Source organism: Bombus vosnesenskii, unplaced genomic scaffold (genome assembly GCF_011952255.1).
Source record: "Bombus vosnesenskii isolate JDL3184/JDL3185 unplaced genomic scaffold, Bvos_JDL3184-5_v1.1 scf7180000013304, whole genome shotgun sequence".
Lineage (NCBI taxonomy): Eukaryota > Metazoa > Arthropoda > Insecta > Hymenoptera > Apidae > Bombus > Bombus vosnesenskii.
In genome coordinates, this window is record NW_022882953.1 from 3,715,367 (window position 1) to 3,728,024 (window position 12,658).

The window sequence follows — 12,658 nt, forward strand, 5'->3', positions numbered from 1 at the left end:
AATAAATCTTAAATTTCACTTTAATAGTAATTTCAATGGTTGATAGGTTGTGAATAATATCAGAGAGGAAATTCCTCTCTGATAGTATATCTGACGTAATGTATATGTTGCATGCGTATTTATTTACAAAAACGATAAAAACAGAAGAACAAATTATCGGCAGACAAGATTTGACGTCATGACTAATTTATTAACCGAAATTTTTATCTTTTACTTTGAAAATTTACTTGTAAAATTTTTATTTTATATGCTTAACATTAAAGGTAATGACATATAATAGCACAAGAAAAAGAAAGAAAACGGGAAAGATCAATGTGCTAGTGTGCTATGGTGTATTGTGTTCATGTCTAGTTATATCATCCGTTAAAAGAGTAAGCCTTAGGCTTTAGGCCTTTAAAGCTTTTAAGCCTTAGGCACCGCCGTCCAAAGTTGTCTATTGTCTCTACCATCGTCTTAACGAATACGTCGTCTTCATTTGTTGGGTTATACCTCGTTTACGGTGAAATTAAATAGGTTTTTGTATATGCTAGTGTGGAACACTAGGACTTGGCAGCGTGGTGCAGCATTTGTACTGTGGAATAACTAGAACAATTGGTGTGAGTTCTCTCATTGCCATTGACATAATACAAAAATATGTAATTGTTATTTTTCTTCCAAGCTCACAACTCACGCACTAGCTACATGTGACCTACACCACTGTCAAAATGAACGTAGATAAATCATAACTTCCATGGATAAATATGGAAGTGACTTCCTCATATCGTTACTCATTTCTCAGCTATTTAGCAAAAATTTCTTAGTTATATAAAAATATAAATCGATATAACAAAACAAATGAAAATCTCTTTTTTTCTCGATACAGCATTTTCATAATTACCGATACATATAATGAATGTTTCTTTTACAAAATTTTTGGTACCGTATTAATAACGATAAAATATTATAAATACATCACAAAGTAATTTTTCTTTTTAATGAAATATTACACAATACGATTACGACGATACATTATGTTAAAACATATAGAACTTTTACTCTAGTAAATGCAACAATTGTACACGATTTTCAATAAGATAATTATAGTACATGAATTATGATATTAATACATTTTTAAATTATAAGTTTGGAAAATATCAAATAGGAAAATTTTTTATAACAAACTGTAACATCATACATTGAGTTATGTCTGTTTTATTTTTTCATTGTACATAGTATTTATACTAATTAAATTAGTATAATCTCTGAGGTGGTCCCATAGAAGATTTAATGTGAAGAGAACGTACATTTTGCCAGTGTTTTTTCAACAATGAAACTAAAAAGTTAATTGAAAGATGTACATTTTGTACCAATTCATCTGGAGTCATTCCCACGTGACCTACAGCCACTGACAAACATAATACCTGAAAAAGTTTTTCAAATTACGTTTGGATATTATAAATTACAATTTTAGCAAGAATTTGTAAGTAAAATATTTTTTTGAAACAACGAATATGCAACAAAATTTACCTTCTTCATTTGAAATTTAATTGTAGCTTTCACCTCATCAATTTTCCCTACCATTGACTCCTGATGAGATAAAAGACCAGGGAATTTGCCAGCTTTGTTCAGACCAGGACCAAGAATACGTGGAATTTGTTTAATTAAAGATTCACTAGCTAAGAAGGCGTCATATTTTTTAGCTGTAAAAAGCACACGCAAGTTAATTTTTAAATCAAATTATATTAAAGTTGATTTAAAAGATGTCTCGACACGGATTGAGGTACGAAGGAATAAAACACAACGTCCTCACCAAGTGAAGAATTTCATTTTCTTCCAGTAGACGACCACTACTACAAATTACAAACTAGCAATGGTGCTTTTTGGAAGGCACAAAGAAAAGAATTAAATAGACAAAATAAAAAGCTTCAAATTACCTAGTTTCTTTACAAGTTTTTTGTTCTTATTTAATTTTTTCAATGCTTCTGCATCCATATATGGAATATTATTAGCTTTAGCTTCATCACAATGTTGTTGATCTCCCAAAACACAAACTTGCATCTTTGGTCTTGGAATATTCTTCAACCTTTAATAGAGATAAATTACGTGTGTAATTAAGTAATTAATATTCCTTAAACTGTTGATTCTATATATGTTATTATGAATAAATATTCAAAGTAACACTCAAAGTGGAATTCAACATTATTCCAATTACTCAAAAATGAAAATACAATTATCAAAGTCAATATTCTCAGTAACATATTGGATAACCACACGAAGTATTCAGATAATACATGCAAAGTAGTTCAACATCACTGAACATTGGTTTTAATAATTGAATTGATTGAATAGTTACCATAGTCAAATATTGACTTACCAGCAGGATCATGATTCATGATCCTGTAATAAATACAACGGTAAAAAACCTCCCCAATTTATTTAAGACCCTGGGTAGAGGTCCGCTAGGTAAAACCTAGCTTCCTGACTATGCATGAGGCAACCTTTTCGGATGTTAGTTAAAAAATAAAAAAAAAAAATAAAAAAAGGAAAAGAAAAGAGAAGTAAAAACCGAAAAGAATCCTCAATGTCAGGTAGAAACATACTTGACGGTGCCTGAGAAACGTTTGTCCTTTTGAGGATCATAATTCTTCAAGCCAATTTGGAGTTCCACTGTTTCTAAGAATTTCCTTTTTTTGTCTTGTGAATTTTGGATAACACCATTCACACATTCATAGAGAGTATCACGTGATACTTTGGACCTATTGATTAAAATTATTATTACAATCAAAGTTGAAATTTAAAACAATTATTACTACTATTATAATATACAGAATACAAATAAAAAAAGTAGGTCTTAGAACTGAGATACGGACAGAGCTTTGTCAATTGATTCATTGATACTAGCATGTTTCTGTTTCTAATGAAATTGTTTATAGATAAGATATGAATTGCTACCAACATTTTTGTACATGAAATTTTTTTATTGCTTGGTGTTCACAATCAATCTTATAAGCAGTGCCCATTTTCTTTATTTATTTCCAACATATAGTGAACTCATGTGAATTTATTTATTATTAAAATAAAATTATATTAAAATAGTACATATATAAAAGATTAATATTTTCAATAATACTATGCTACAATGATAAAAAAGTCAGTTAGGATTAGAATATAATTTAAATAAAATATATAAAACTGTTATAAAATAAAAAGAATTCAATACATAATAGAAAAAGTATTTATTTATATTTATTAAATGCTTAAAATTTATTTTATAAAAGACTTTTAAAGATGCATTTGAAAAATTATAGTACAATGTGGAGATATCATATCCAAAAATTGGTACGATATAAAGCTTCAATAACGATTATTTTTAAAAAATATTGGTAATTATATTAAAAAGATATATCGCAATAAATATTATTTACAATATCAAAGAAAAAAAATTTCAGATTTATAAAATATGAAAAGATTAGATACTCACGTCATTGTACCTCCTTACAAGATCACTGAAAAGAAAACGTCCTATCTACTGCACGATTAAAATCAGAAAGGAAACTGCTATGTTAACAGCAGAACCAGTAAAACCAATACATATTTGCTAGATGGGATCACGCTTATGAGCATCCCAGCTCATAGTTTATGAAACTGTCACAGATGTCGTGCTTGCAATTTATGTGAACTCGGCTTTAAATTTAACTATTTCGGTATGCATTGATACATATATATAGTCTATGTATGTTAGACTATACATATTATGTACCAGAATTCCTATTACCAGGTCCTACATTTATATATATTGAAGTCTGTGAAAAACTGTCTGAAAATTAAATCGTGACTAGTTGTGAAAAATTAACATCGAAGGCAAGAAGATTTTCGTTTTGCAATCCGTGACATGCTATGAATACCTCAAAGAAAGAGACACTCTACTCATCTCTGTCTGTCTCGTAAGAACGCAGACTTTGTTGATCTTCCATGTTAATTTTTCGCAACTAGACATGATTCAATTTTCGAACGATTTTTCCTAGCAAGTGTCCAGATCTATTTATATGATCGTGGTTCATGATACATATACATATCAGTGATATATACATATATACATATGTATGTATATGTAGTGGGTGCTCTTGTTTATTCTTGTAAACAAAATTGATAAATAAATCAATAATTTGGTTTAATTTGCAAATGATAAATAATTAAACTATGAAAAGACATAATTCTAAGAGACAATTAAATGTATTTTTATAATTGATAATGGTTATAAGTATTCGTTGAGGTTAATGATGTAAATATCGATTTATAGTTTAAAATTTCGTAAAAGTATATATTGATAAATCAAGTACGTATATTTTATAATTATTTCTTGTATTACATGACGTATTTTTTAATATATATGTAAATTTTTTGTCATTATTAAAATTAAATTAGTTATTTAAATATTGTTAAGATACTCTATAATAATATGTTCTATTTTATAGTTGAGGATGTGTCCAGCACTTTTAGAAAACGAAGAACGATGTTTTGGAGGGATGACATTTTTTGCCCAAAGTCATCCAGTTGAAGTTTGTGGTAGTAATGGTTTACCTCTTACACCAAATTCAATAACCATATATGGAAAATCTCAATTTTTAAAGACTATTCACCATCCAAATTTATCTACATATCTTGATATAATTAGAAGTAAACATGGTAAATCTTATTATATTTAAAAATTAGAAATTTAAAAACATTTCATATAATTATCTAATTAAAATTATTTTTTGTAGAACGGGTAGTAGTAGTTGCAGAATATAATGGAGATACATTAAATAAAAAAGAAAATTTGAACATTGATGATATTGTGCAAATAGCATTTCAATGCCTGTTGGGTTTACAGCATATGAATAATTTAGGCTTAGTACACAGACATTTAAATCCTGAAAATATATTAGTCAATAAAAGTGGAAATGTACAGTTATATAATTTTGGTTTATATTATATGACAGATAGTGGAAAAAATGTATCTTTTCCTATTGGGTATGTCTTATAATAAAATATTTAGTTTAATAAAATTTAATTGCAATTGAATATTTAGTAAAAATAAGAAATACTTATTTAAATGCATAATACAATTTTTTATTAGTTATCCAAAGTATACAGCTCCTGAAGTATTTCTGAGTTCTGGTGTCAGTAGCTCAAAAGTAGATTCTTGGTCTTTAGGTATGATTATTGCAGAATTATTATTGGGAAAGTCAATATGGCCAGGTGTAAAATTATCTCAATGTTTGCGGAAAGTTCTTAGTCTAATACACTGTGAAACTTCTGTTTTTGAACGTCTTGCAAGAGAAACTAATTGTTACAATATTTATAAGGTATAATTTATTTGACTCTTAAATCCTGGGTCACACTCTATAGTTATTTCTTTGTATTTATTATTGTTCTAGGATTTACCTGATAAAGTAAAGGATTTTGTAGATTGTTGTTTACAAATTCACCCCTTAGAGCGCAAGGTACCAGAAGAGTTACTGAAGTTACCTATATTTGAAGAATTTTTGTTACAAAATGAGAAAGAAAAAGAAAAAAATTTATATAAGAATGTTATTGTTAGAAAAATGGATGAATTATATTATTTATGGCAATTAGCAGGAGGCGATATTACTGTGGAGTTAAAGAAACAGGGATTTATCCGGTCAAGACCACCTATTTTATCAATTCCAAAGTAATAGAAGTTTCATAAATATCATGTTCTGTGGAAAAAAGCACAATTTATTTTAATTTTCTTTTTAGTTTAGTGATACTTTTAGGTCAAATGTTTGGCAGAAGAGACACAGCAGGATTACTTGATTTACGTGTGGTTAAAGTTCCTCTTGATACACTACATCAACGTTTGTCTCATATTCCATATATAGCTAATTATCCATGGTTAACAAATCAGTAGGTATAATAAAGATAAATGTAAATTTCACATTTTTCTTCAATATTATATAAATCATCTCATACATGCTTTATAGAATGCGCGTTCAATCGCAAGAGGATTTGATAGATGCTGCTTCCCAGTTACCTTTAATTATAAGAGAAAGAGATACAGAATATCAATTTTATAGGATTGTTTTATATGATAGATTACTACAGGTGATTATATTATTTTGAATATTTGATATATAATAAACTGTTACAGGTAATTACTTTATTTGGAATATCTTTGAAGTTTAAAATTATTTACTATGAATTCATTAATAAAAAATATCACTAATAAATTACTACAAAAATAGAATCTTTTCATAAAACTATTTACTTATGTATATTGATAATTTAGGTTTATCCAATTACACGGGAAGCTATAATTGAAGAAGCACACAAAGATATACCTCCACCTGTTAGGGGAGCTGTATGGGCTGCATTGCTTGGTATTACTGGTGATATTCAAAAACGTTATGATATGATTGATAAAGAAACACCTACGCACACAGATCGACAAGTAATTCATCATTAAGTCACATTACATTATTTATCTTTATGTTTTAATTTATTAACAATATCTTAGATAGAGGTAGACATACCAAGATGTCATCAGTATAGTGAATTATTGTCATCTGGTGCTGGTCACGAAAGATTACAAAGATTGCTCAAAGCATGGGTTCGAAATAATCCTCATTATGTTTATTGGCAAGGATTAGATTCGTTAACAGCTCCATTTCTATATCTTAATTTTAATAACGAAGGTAATAAATTAAGTAAATTATATAGTACATATATGTAAACTTTATTAATATTTTTATTTTAGCTAGAGCATTCGAATGTCTGTCTGCATTTATACCAAAATATCTTCACAAATTTTTTCTGAAAGATAATTCTGCTATTATACAAGAATATTTAGGAAAATTTTCACAAATTATAGCTTTCCACGATCCACAATTAGCTAATCATCTTAGATCAATCAACTTTGTATTAGAATTGTTTGCAATTCCATGGTTTTTAACAATGTTTTCACGTAAGCCATTTATTATTAATGTTTGGATTATGTAAAATTGTTCACATCATAAATTTTCCTCTTTTGAAATTGTTGATTATTACATATTCTTGAACTTTCTTATTTTAGATGTGTTTCCACTTCACAAAATACTTCATTTATGGGATAAACTTCTATTAGGAGACTCATCATTTCCACTTTTAGTTGGACTAGCAATATTAAAACAATTACGAGATTCTCTTTTAACTTCAGGTTTCAATGAATGTATCCTCTTATTTTCTGATCTTCCTGAAATCGACATCGAATTATGTGTTAAAGATTCTATGATGATGTACCAAAATACACCACCTAGTATTACTTATAGAAAACATCAGTTTAATCAACCAAAAGTATAAATATAAACTCTATATATTCTTCAAGATAATTTATTAAATACAAATTTAAAAAAAATATGTTATGTTTTAGGATATAAATTGGTTAGAACCAGAACCAGGTACTGAAAAAATGCCAAGAATATCTGTTGATGACTTTTTAGATTTATTAAACAATAGCCCTGAAAGATTAATAACTGTAGATGTGCGCAATAACATACAGTGAGTAATTTATCTGTAAAGGAAATATTACATTATTCTAAATCATTTCTATATATATGGTAATCATTTACTTTATATAGATTTGAAAGAGGTGCTGTAGTAGGCAGTATTAATATTCCATTTACAAGTGTACAGCTTTCCTTAACTCATATTGAAACTCTTGGACCACATGCAAAACCACTTGTAGAAAATAAAAATAGTGTTGTTGTAATTATTGGGCCTCATGATCAAAATAATGCCTTGGTTAGTATTATAATACAAAATTTAATTTTTCAGCATTGAAATAAAAATGTTTTATAGTTTGCAGATTTTTTGGTAAAATGTGGAGTTGTGGGTGTATGTTCTTTACAAGGAGGAATTTCTATCTTACGAGCAAAATCTCCAAATGTTATAGTAGCATTACGATAAAAGTAATGTATAAATGCTGCACTTTTTAATGTAATAAATTACAACACCACATTTTCATATTTGAGGATCATACAATTTGTATATATATGTATATATATATAATTTTAAATTACTCATAAATTGTAATATTTTATTTAACTATATTATATGTAGAATATTATGAGGCAATTGTAAAATATTATATCTTTCTAACATTGAGATTATAAACGATAATAGTACATATAAAATATGTATTATATTAATTAAAGAATTAAATTTTTGTTATACTATATACAGTATGCTATATCTTCATTTGCTTTAGATGGTTACTATAGAAACACAGTCAAAACATTTTAGTATAAAGGTTTCATTTACATTTTCGAGTTACTCTAATTGTCTAAATATAATTGTATAGATAGAATTCATTCATTTTGCAAATATGGAAGGTGATATTTCTCCAAATCTCCAAAAGTGGATAAAAAGGTGCTTGAAAAAAGAATTTGAAGCAAATATACAAAAATCATTGAGAGAAGACGTGGATAATATTAATATTGCTCAAAAGATTATACGTTCAAAAGAAATGTTCATTTTAGTGAATTCTATAAGAGCTACAATCGTTGAACAATCTACTTCGAGATCTACATCAACTCTGCTCTTCGATTCGCGACCACAGTCATCCTCCTCTTGCATCAGTGATCAAACAAGTGAAGATTGGAATTCTCCATTAAATAACGATGAATGCTATAACGTTATTCTTGATAAAATTAATCAAAATAAACCTGCTCATGTAAGATTAGCTGGTTACGAAATTTTATTAAAAAGTGAACTATCAAATTTAAATAATAATCCCATATGGGATTCGCTTCAAAAATCTTTATTAGATGGTCTTATAGATGAAAGTAGATCTATTTTTGAAGCTAGTTTACAGGTACACGCTAAATTGCTCTCTTGTTTACAATCGTATGATGTATATACCAATTTATTGAATGGTTTTAATGCTCAATACCACTCGCAAAAGACATTTGAAATTTTACCTACATTAATTTCTGGAATTAATTTTAAATTCTTTTTCCATGAAAGAATATTTCGTATCATACATCTAATACTTCGTTATCACGAAGAAAAGTTAAAAAGTGCAAGAAATCCTGATAAAACTATAGAACAAATGATAGAAGAATTTATAATATTTTTGAGTACACATGAATTTGGAACTGCAACACAGACAAAAACATTAAATATACTGAATATTATTTCTGTATTAGAACCACGTGCTGACTGGAGTAGAAAATGGATTGTTAGTCTTGCTACTAGAAAAATATTTCTAACTGCTATAGGAAAATCACCAAATTTATTACAACAAATAATGCATTATGTACAAAGAGGACTGGAAGAGCCTCCTCATTCTATAGCAGCTTCTATTTACGATGATCCAATGGAAGTTATTATTAATGGAAGTACAGTGGAAACAGTAACTTATCTTCATTGTTTATGTTTTGTATCCCAACTCTGTGTTTATAAAGCAGGCCGTGAACTTCTAAAGGAAAATACATTTGACATTCCATTTTCAGTTTCTGGATTTTTAACTGCTTCTCTGAGAGCTTTAAATAAATTATCCATAGAAACATTAAGCAGTGTATATGATGTTTCTTGTTATGCTCTACAATTTGTTTTAGACCAACCAACTATATTATATGATTATGAATTTTATCATATTGCACTATGTCATTTATCATCTTTTTCTGAAAATAACATTAATATATGGCCACATACATTAAATATTATTCTATGTATGTTAGACACAGCAGATGGTTCTACATTTCTTATCTCAGAATGCAAAGAACATACAGTAAATTTTGAAAGTAACATATCTAAATGTCCAGCTATGTTTATTATAATAATAGCATCAAATATGTTACGGCAACCTTTATCCATAATGAATGTAGAATATCTTGTTAAATTATTTGAAGTAATACAGAAGTTATTTAACATATTTGATGCATATGAAATAATACAGTATAAAGTAGAAAAAGAATTTTATCCTGCTGTATCATATTTTTATAAGAAATTAGATAAATCTTATTTTGAGAATGAAAATAAAGCTCAACAGATAAATAGGTAATTTAAATATATATGGCATCTGTTTTTATTAGTTAAATATAGTATTAAGAAAGTAAAATTTTATTTATAGTGCGATTAATACATTATTACTTAAGATGGTATCTATACCATATGGATTGAAAAGTCTTGTTCAAGAATCATCAGTATTTCAAGAACTAATTGAAGGATCTACTGCACCTTTAAGAATGTCATGGACATCAATTGAAGTAGTTAACTTTGTATCATCTGCTGCCTTTTTTCATTTGGGGTATAATGTAATTGCTAATCTTGCACCCCATGTTCTATCTACCTTACTCTCAGAAACATGTAAAATACTAGAAGATCCACACTATTTTCATGACCCATGGGATCATGAAAATATTCAGAAATTTTTACATATACTAAAAATTTTTTCTCTTAATTTTAAGTGTAAGAATAATGATAAAAATTTTTCATTATGTCATACTAATTTAATTTTAATTTATTTATATGAATTATTTATCTTTTATTTTATAGGTTTTTGTGCATTTATGTCAAATATAAAAGAATCATACAATAATGAAGAGCACAATTATCCACTTAATTTATCAGAATTATTTAATGATTCAATAAATCCTGAATCAAATTATCACTATTTAGGGCTTCTATCATTAAATATTGTGATTTGGAATTTGAATATTTGTTTATATCTATTAGAATTACTGAATTTTCAGGTAATACATCTACATGCTATAAGACTAAGATATTTTCATCTCTTTTTTTTTATATTTTTATAATATAAATCTTTCCAGAATATCTTGTTAGGATTTCAAAATTTTAATACAGAAGTAATAAGTGAAGAACTGAATACAAAATACATTGATGATTATACTTTAATACAACATAAAATTATATCTAAAACATATTTTGTTAAAAGTAAAGATGAAGAAGAAGTTTCAGAACCAGAAGAATATAATCTACCAAAGTTACTTCCATTGGAATTAATCAAAGAAAATTCATTCTCAGAAACCGAATATGGCACAGAATTAGAAAGTTTGCTTCAAGAAAATAGATCTGGATTATTAGATAATAATTGGGTCCAACAAATTAGAGAAGCGTATATAGCATCGCAAGATCCAATAAAAGTAAATACAGATTTTTTGCTTTTATTGGGTTCAATTTGTTAAGTTTATCTTGTTATATTTTTATAAGATAAATTTTATATTTACTAGAATACAGTATTAATTCAACTAGTGGATCAGATGCAGAAAGCAATTCCTACTTCAGAATGGGGAGAAATCTTTCAATGGAAAGAAAACATATCATCAAATATAGATTGTTGGTTTTCAGAAGAAATACACGGAATTGATTTAGTTCTGTATTATGCAGAACAAAATGATGTTTTGAAAAATACAGTTGAAATGAAAGAAAAATTACAAGAATTTATAAATGCGTGTTATGCATTTATACAATATGAAAGACCAGCAAAATTTGATGGATTTGATTGGTTTTTATCAACAGTATTCATCATTTGTAAAGGAGACGTTGACAGGTACACACAAAATTACCAGTGGAAATTAAATTTTTGCATAATATAATTTTATATAAAAAACACAAACATTTTATAATTATTAAATAATTGTTTTATTTTCTACTATTGTACTTCATACACATATACCTCAGTTGACCGCGAATATACCCCTGGTAGCAATTTCTAAATGCTGCAGTATCTTAATAAATAGATCAAAAACTTTCTGAAGAAAGTAATATTGAATTTGCTACTACTTTTTTGAGAAAAGATTATGGGGTAACTCTAGCTAGTCAATGTATCATCATTGGTAGGTCTCAGGTTGAAAACTTGGTCATCATTGCAATGATAATGCACATAAGACAACTATTTCACATCATTGACCTATATTATATTATGATATAATAGCATATGATAATTACAGATGTAAAACATTTATTACTCAATTAATTCAATTCCCAGTAACTCCATTTTTATGGTGTAATTTGGGAAAAGTTGTGGATAAAAATATTAAAGAAGAATGTGCCACACAATATACATTTATGCAAATTTTAGAAAGCATTGTTAGTAATGAACTTCCACATATCAAATTTGCACTTAAGGTATATATTGAAAAATAAATTTCATTCTTATTTGCCTTCCATCAGATTATTATGTATTAATTTATATTTCAATGCAGAATGCTTCTGGAGTGGATTGGTCTTTAATATGTAATTTAATGGTATCTCAATGTTTTTTGGGTATACTTCCATTGCCCCAAATTATGCATTTTTTCGCAATTTGTGTTTTGTTTTCGCCTGATTATATAATATATTATTGTGTATCACTTTTATATCATTGTCAATTTTCAATAATGGAAAGCACAACGAATGGAAAACTGTGGCCAGAACATATGGTATGTATCATAACACATATTAAATATAATGCCTACATATTGTATAATTTATCTACGTTATTTATATAGGTTTTGGATGATTATCAATGTCACAATTATATCAAATTTATGGATTCATTAGACAAAAGATATGGGAACAAAATTCTACCAAAATTTTCGGTTAAAGGATTTAATTAAAAAGAATAAAATATAAAAATAGCAAAAAATTTCATTTTTTACTGAATATTCATTATATTAATAAAACAAGATAATTA

At 27.2% G+C, this 12,658-nt stretch overlaps 3 protein-coding genes across 5 annotated transcripts; 2 read left to right on the top strand and 1 right to left on the bottom strand.

Annotated features, from left to right (window-relative positions):
• Positions 1-1,171: 1,171 nt before the first annotated feature.
• LOC117234246 (60S ribosomal protein L10a) lies at positions 1,172-3,606 on the bottom strand. Its single transcript, XM_033495256.1, has 5 exons — positions 3,461-3,606; positions 2,580-2,735; positions 1,914-2,062; positions 1,507-1,679; positions 1,172-1,400 (listed from the first exon to the last, which is right to left on the bottom strand). Exons 1-5 carry the CDS (start codon positions 3,463-3,465, stop codon positions 1,230-1,232), a joined length of 654 nt encoding a protein of 217 aa, XP_033351147.1. The 5' UTR covers positions 3,466-3,606; the 3' UTR covers positions 1,172-1,229.
• Positions 3,607-4,076: 470 nt separating this feature from the next.
• On the top strand, positions 4,077-8,141 carry LOC117234244 (TBC domain-containing protein kinase-like protein). 3 transcript variants are annotated; one of them, XM_033495253.1, is made up of 14 exons: positions 4,077-4,315; positions 4,455-4,665; positions 4,743-4,992; positions 5,099-5,327; positions 5,400-5,674; positions 5,743-5,889; positions 5,967-6,087; positions 6,272-6,433; positions 6,500-6,677; positions 6,740-6,946; positions 7,055-7,314; positions 7,391-7,518; positions 7,599-7,761; positions 7,826-8,141. In XM_033495253.1, the coding sequence occupies exons 2-14, from the start codon at positions 4,461-4,463 to the stop codon at positions 7,835-7,837; spliced, it is 2,337 nt and encodes a 778-aa protein (XP_033351144.1). In that variant the 5' UTR covers positions 4,077-4,315; positions 4,455-4,460; the 3' UTR covers positions 7,838-8,141. The 3 variants fall into 3 exon arrangements, with proteins under 3 accessions (XP_033351144.1, XP_033351143.1, XP_033351145.1); XM_033495252.1 differs by having other exon boundaries at positions 4,079-4,315; positions 7,819-8,141; XM_033495254.1 differs by lacking the exon at positions 6,740-6,946 and having other exon boundaries at positions 4,079-4,315; positions 7,178-7,314; positions 7,819-8,141.
• A 55-nt stretch (positions 8,142-8,196) lies between these two features.
• Positions 8,197-12,614, top strand: LOC117234248 (protein broad-minded-like). Its single transcript, XM_033495259.1, has 8 exons — positions 8,197-10,020; positions 10,094-10,431; positions 10,519-10,715; positions 10,794-11,126; positions 11,214-11,533; positions 11,934-12,111; positions 12,189-12,404; positions 12,474-12,614. Exons 1-8 carry the CDS (start codon positions 8,345-8,347, stop codon positions 12,579-12,581), a joined length of 3,366 nt encoding a protein of 1,121 aa, XP_033351150.1. The 5' UTR covers positions 8,197-8,344; the 3' UTR covers positions 12,582-12,614.
• Positions 12,615-12,658: the final 44 nt, after the last annotated feature.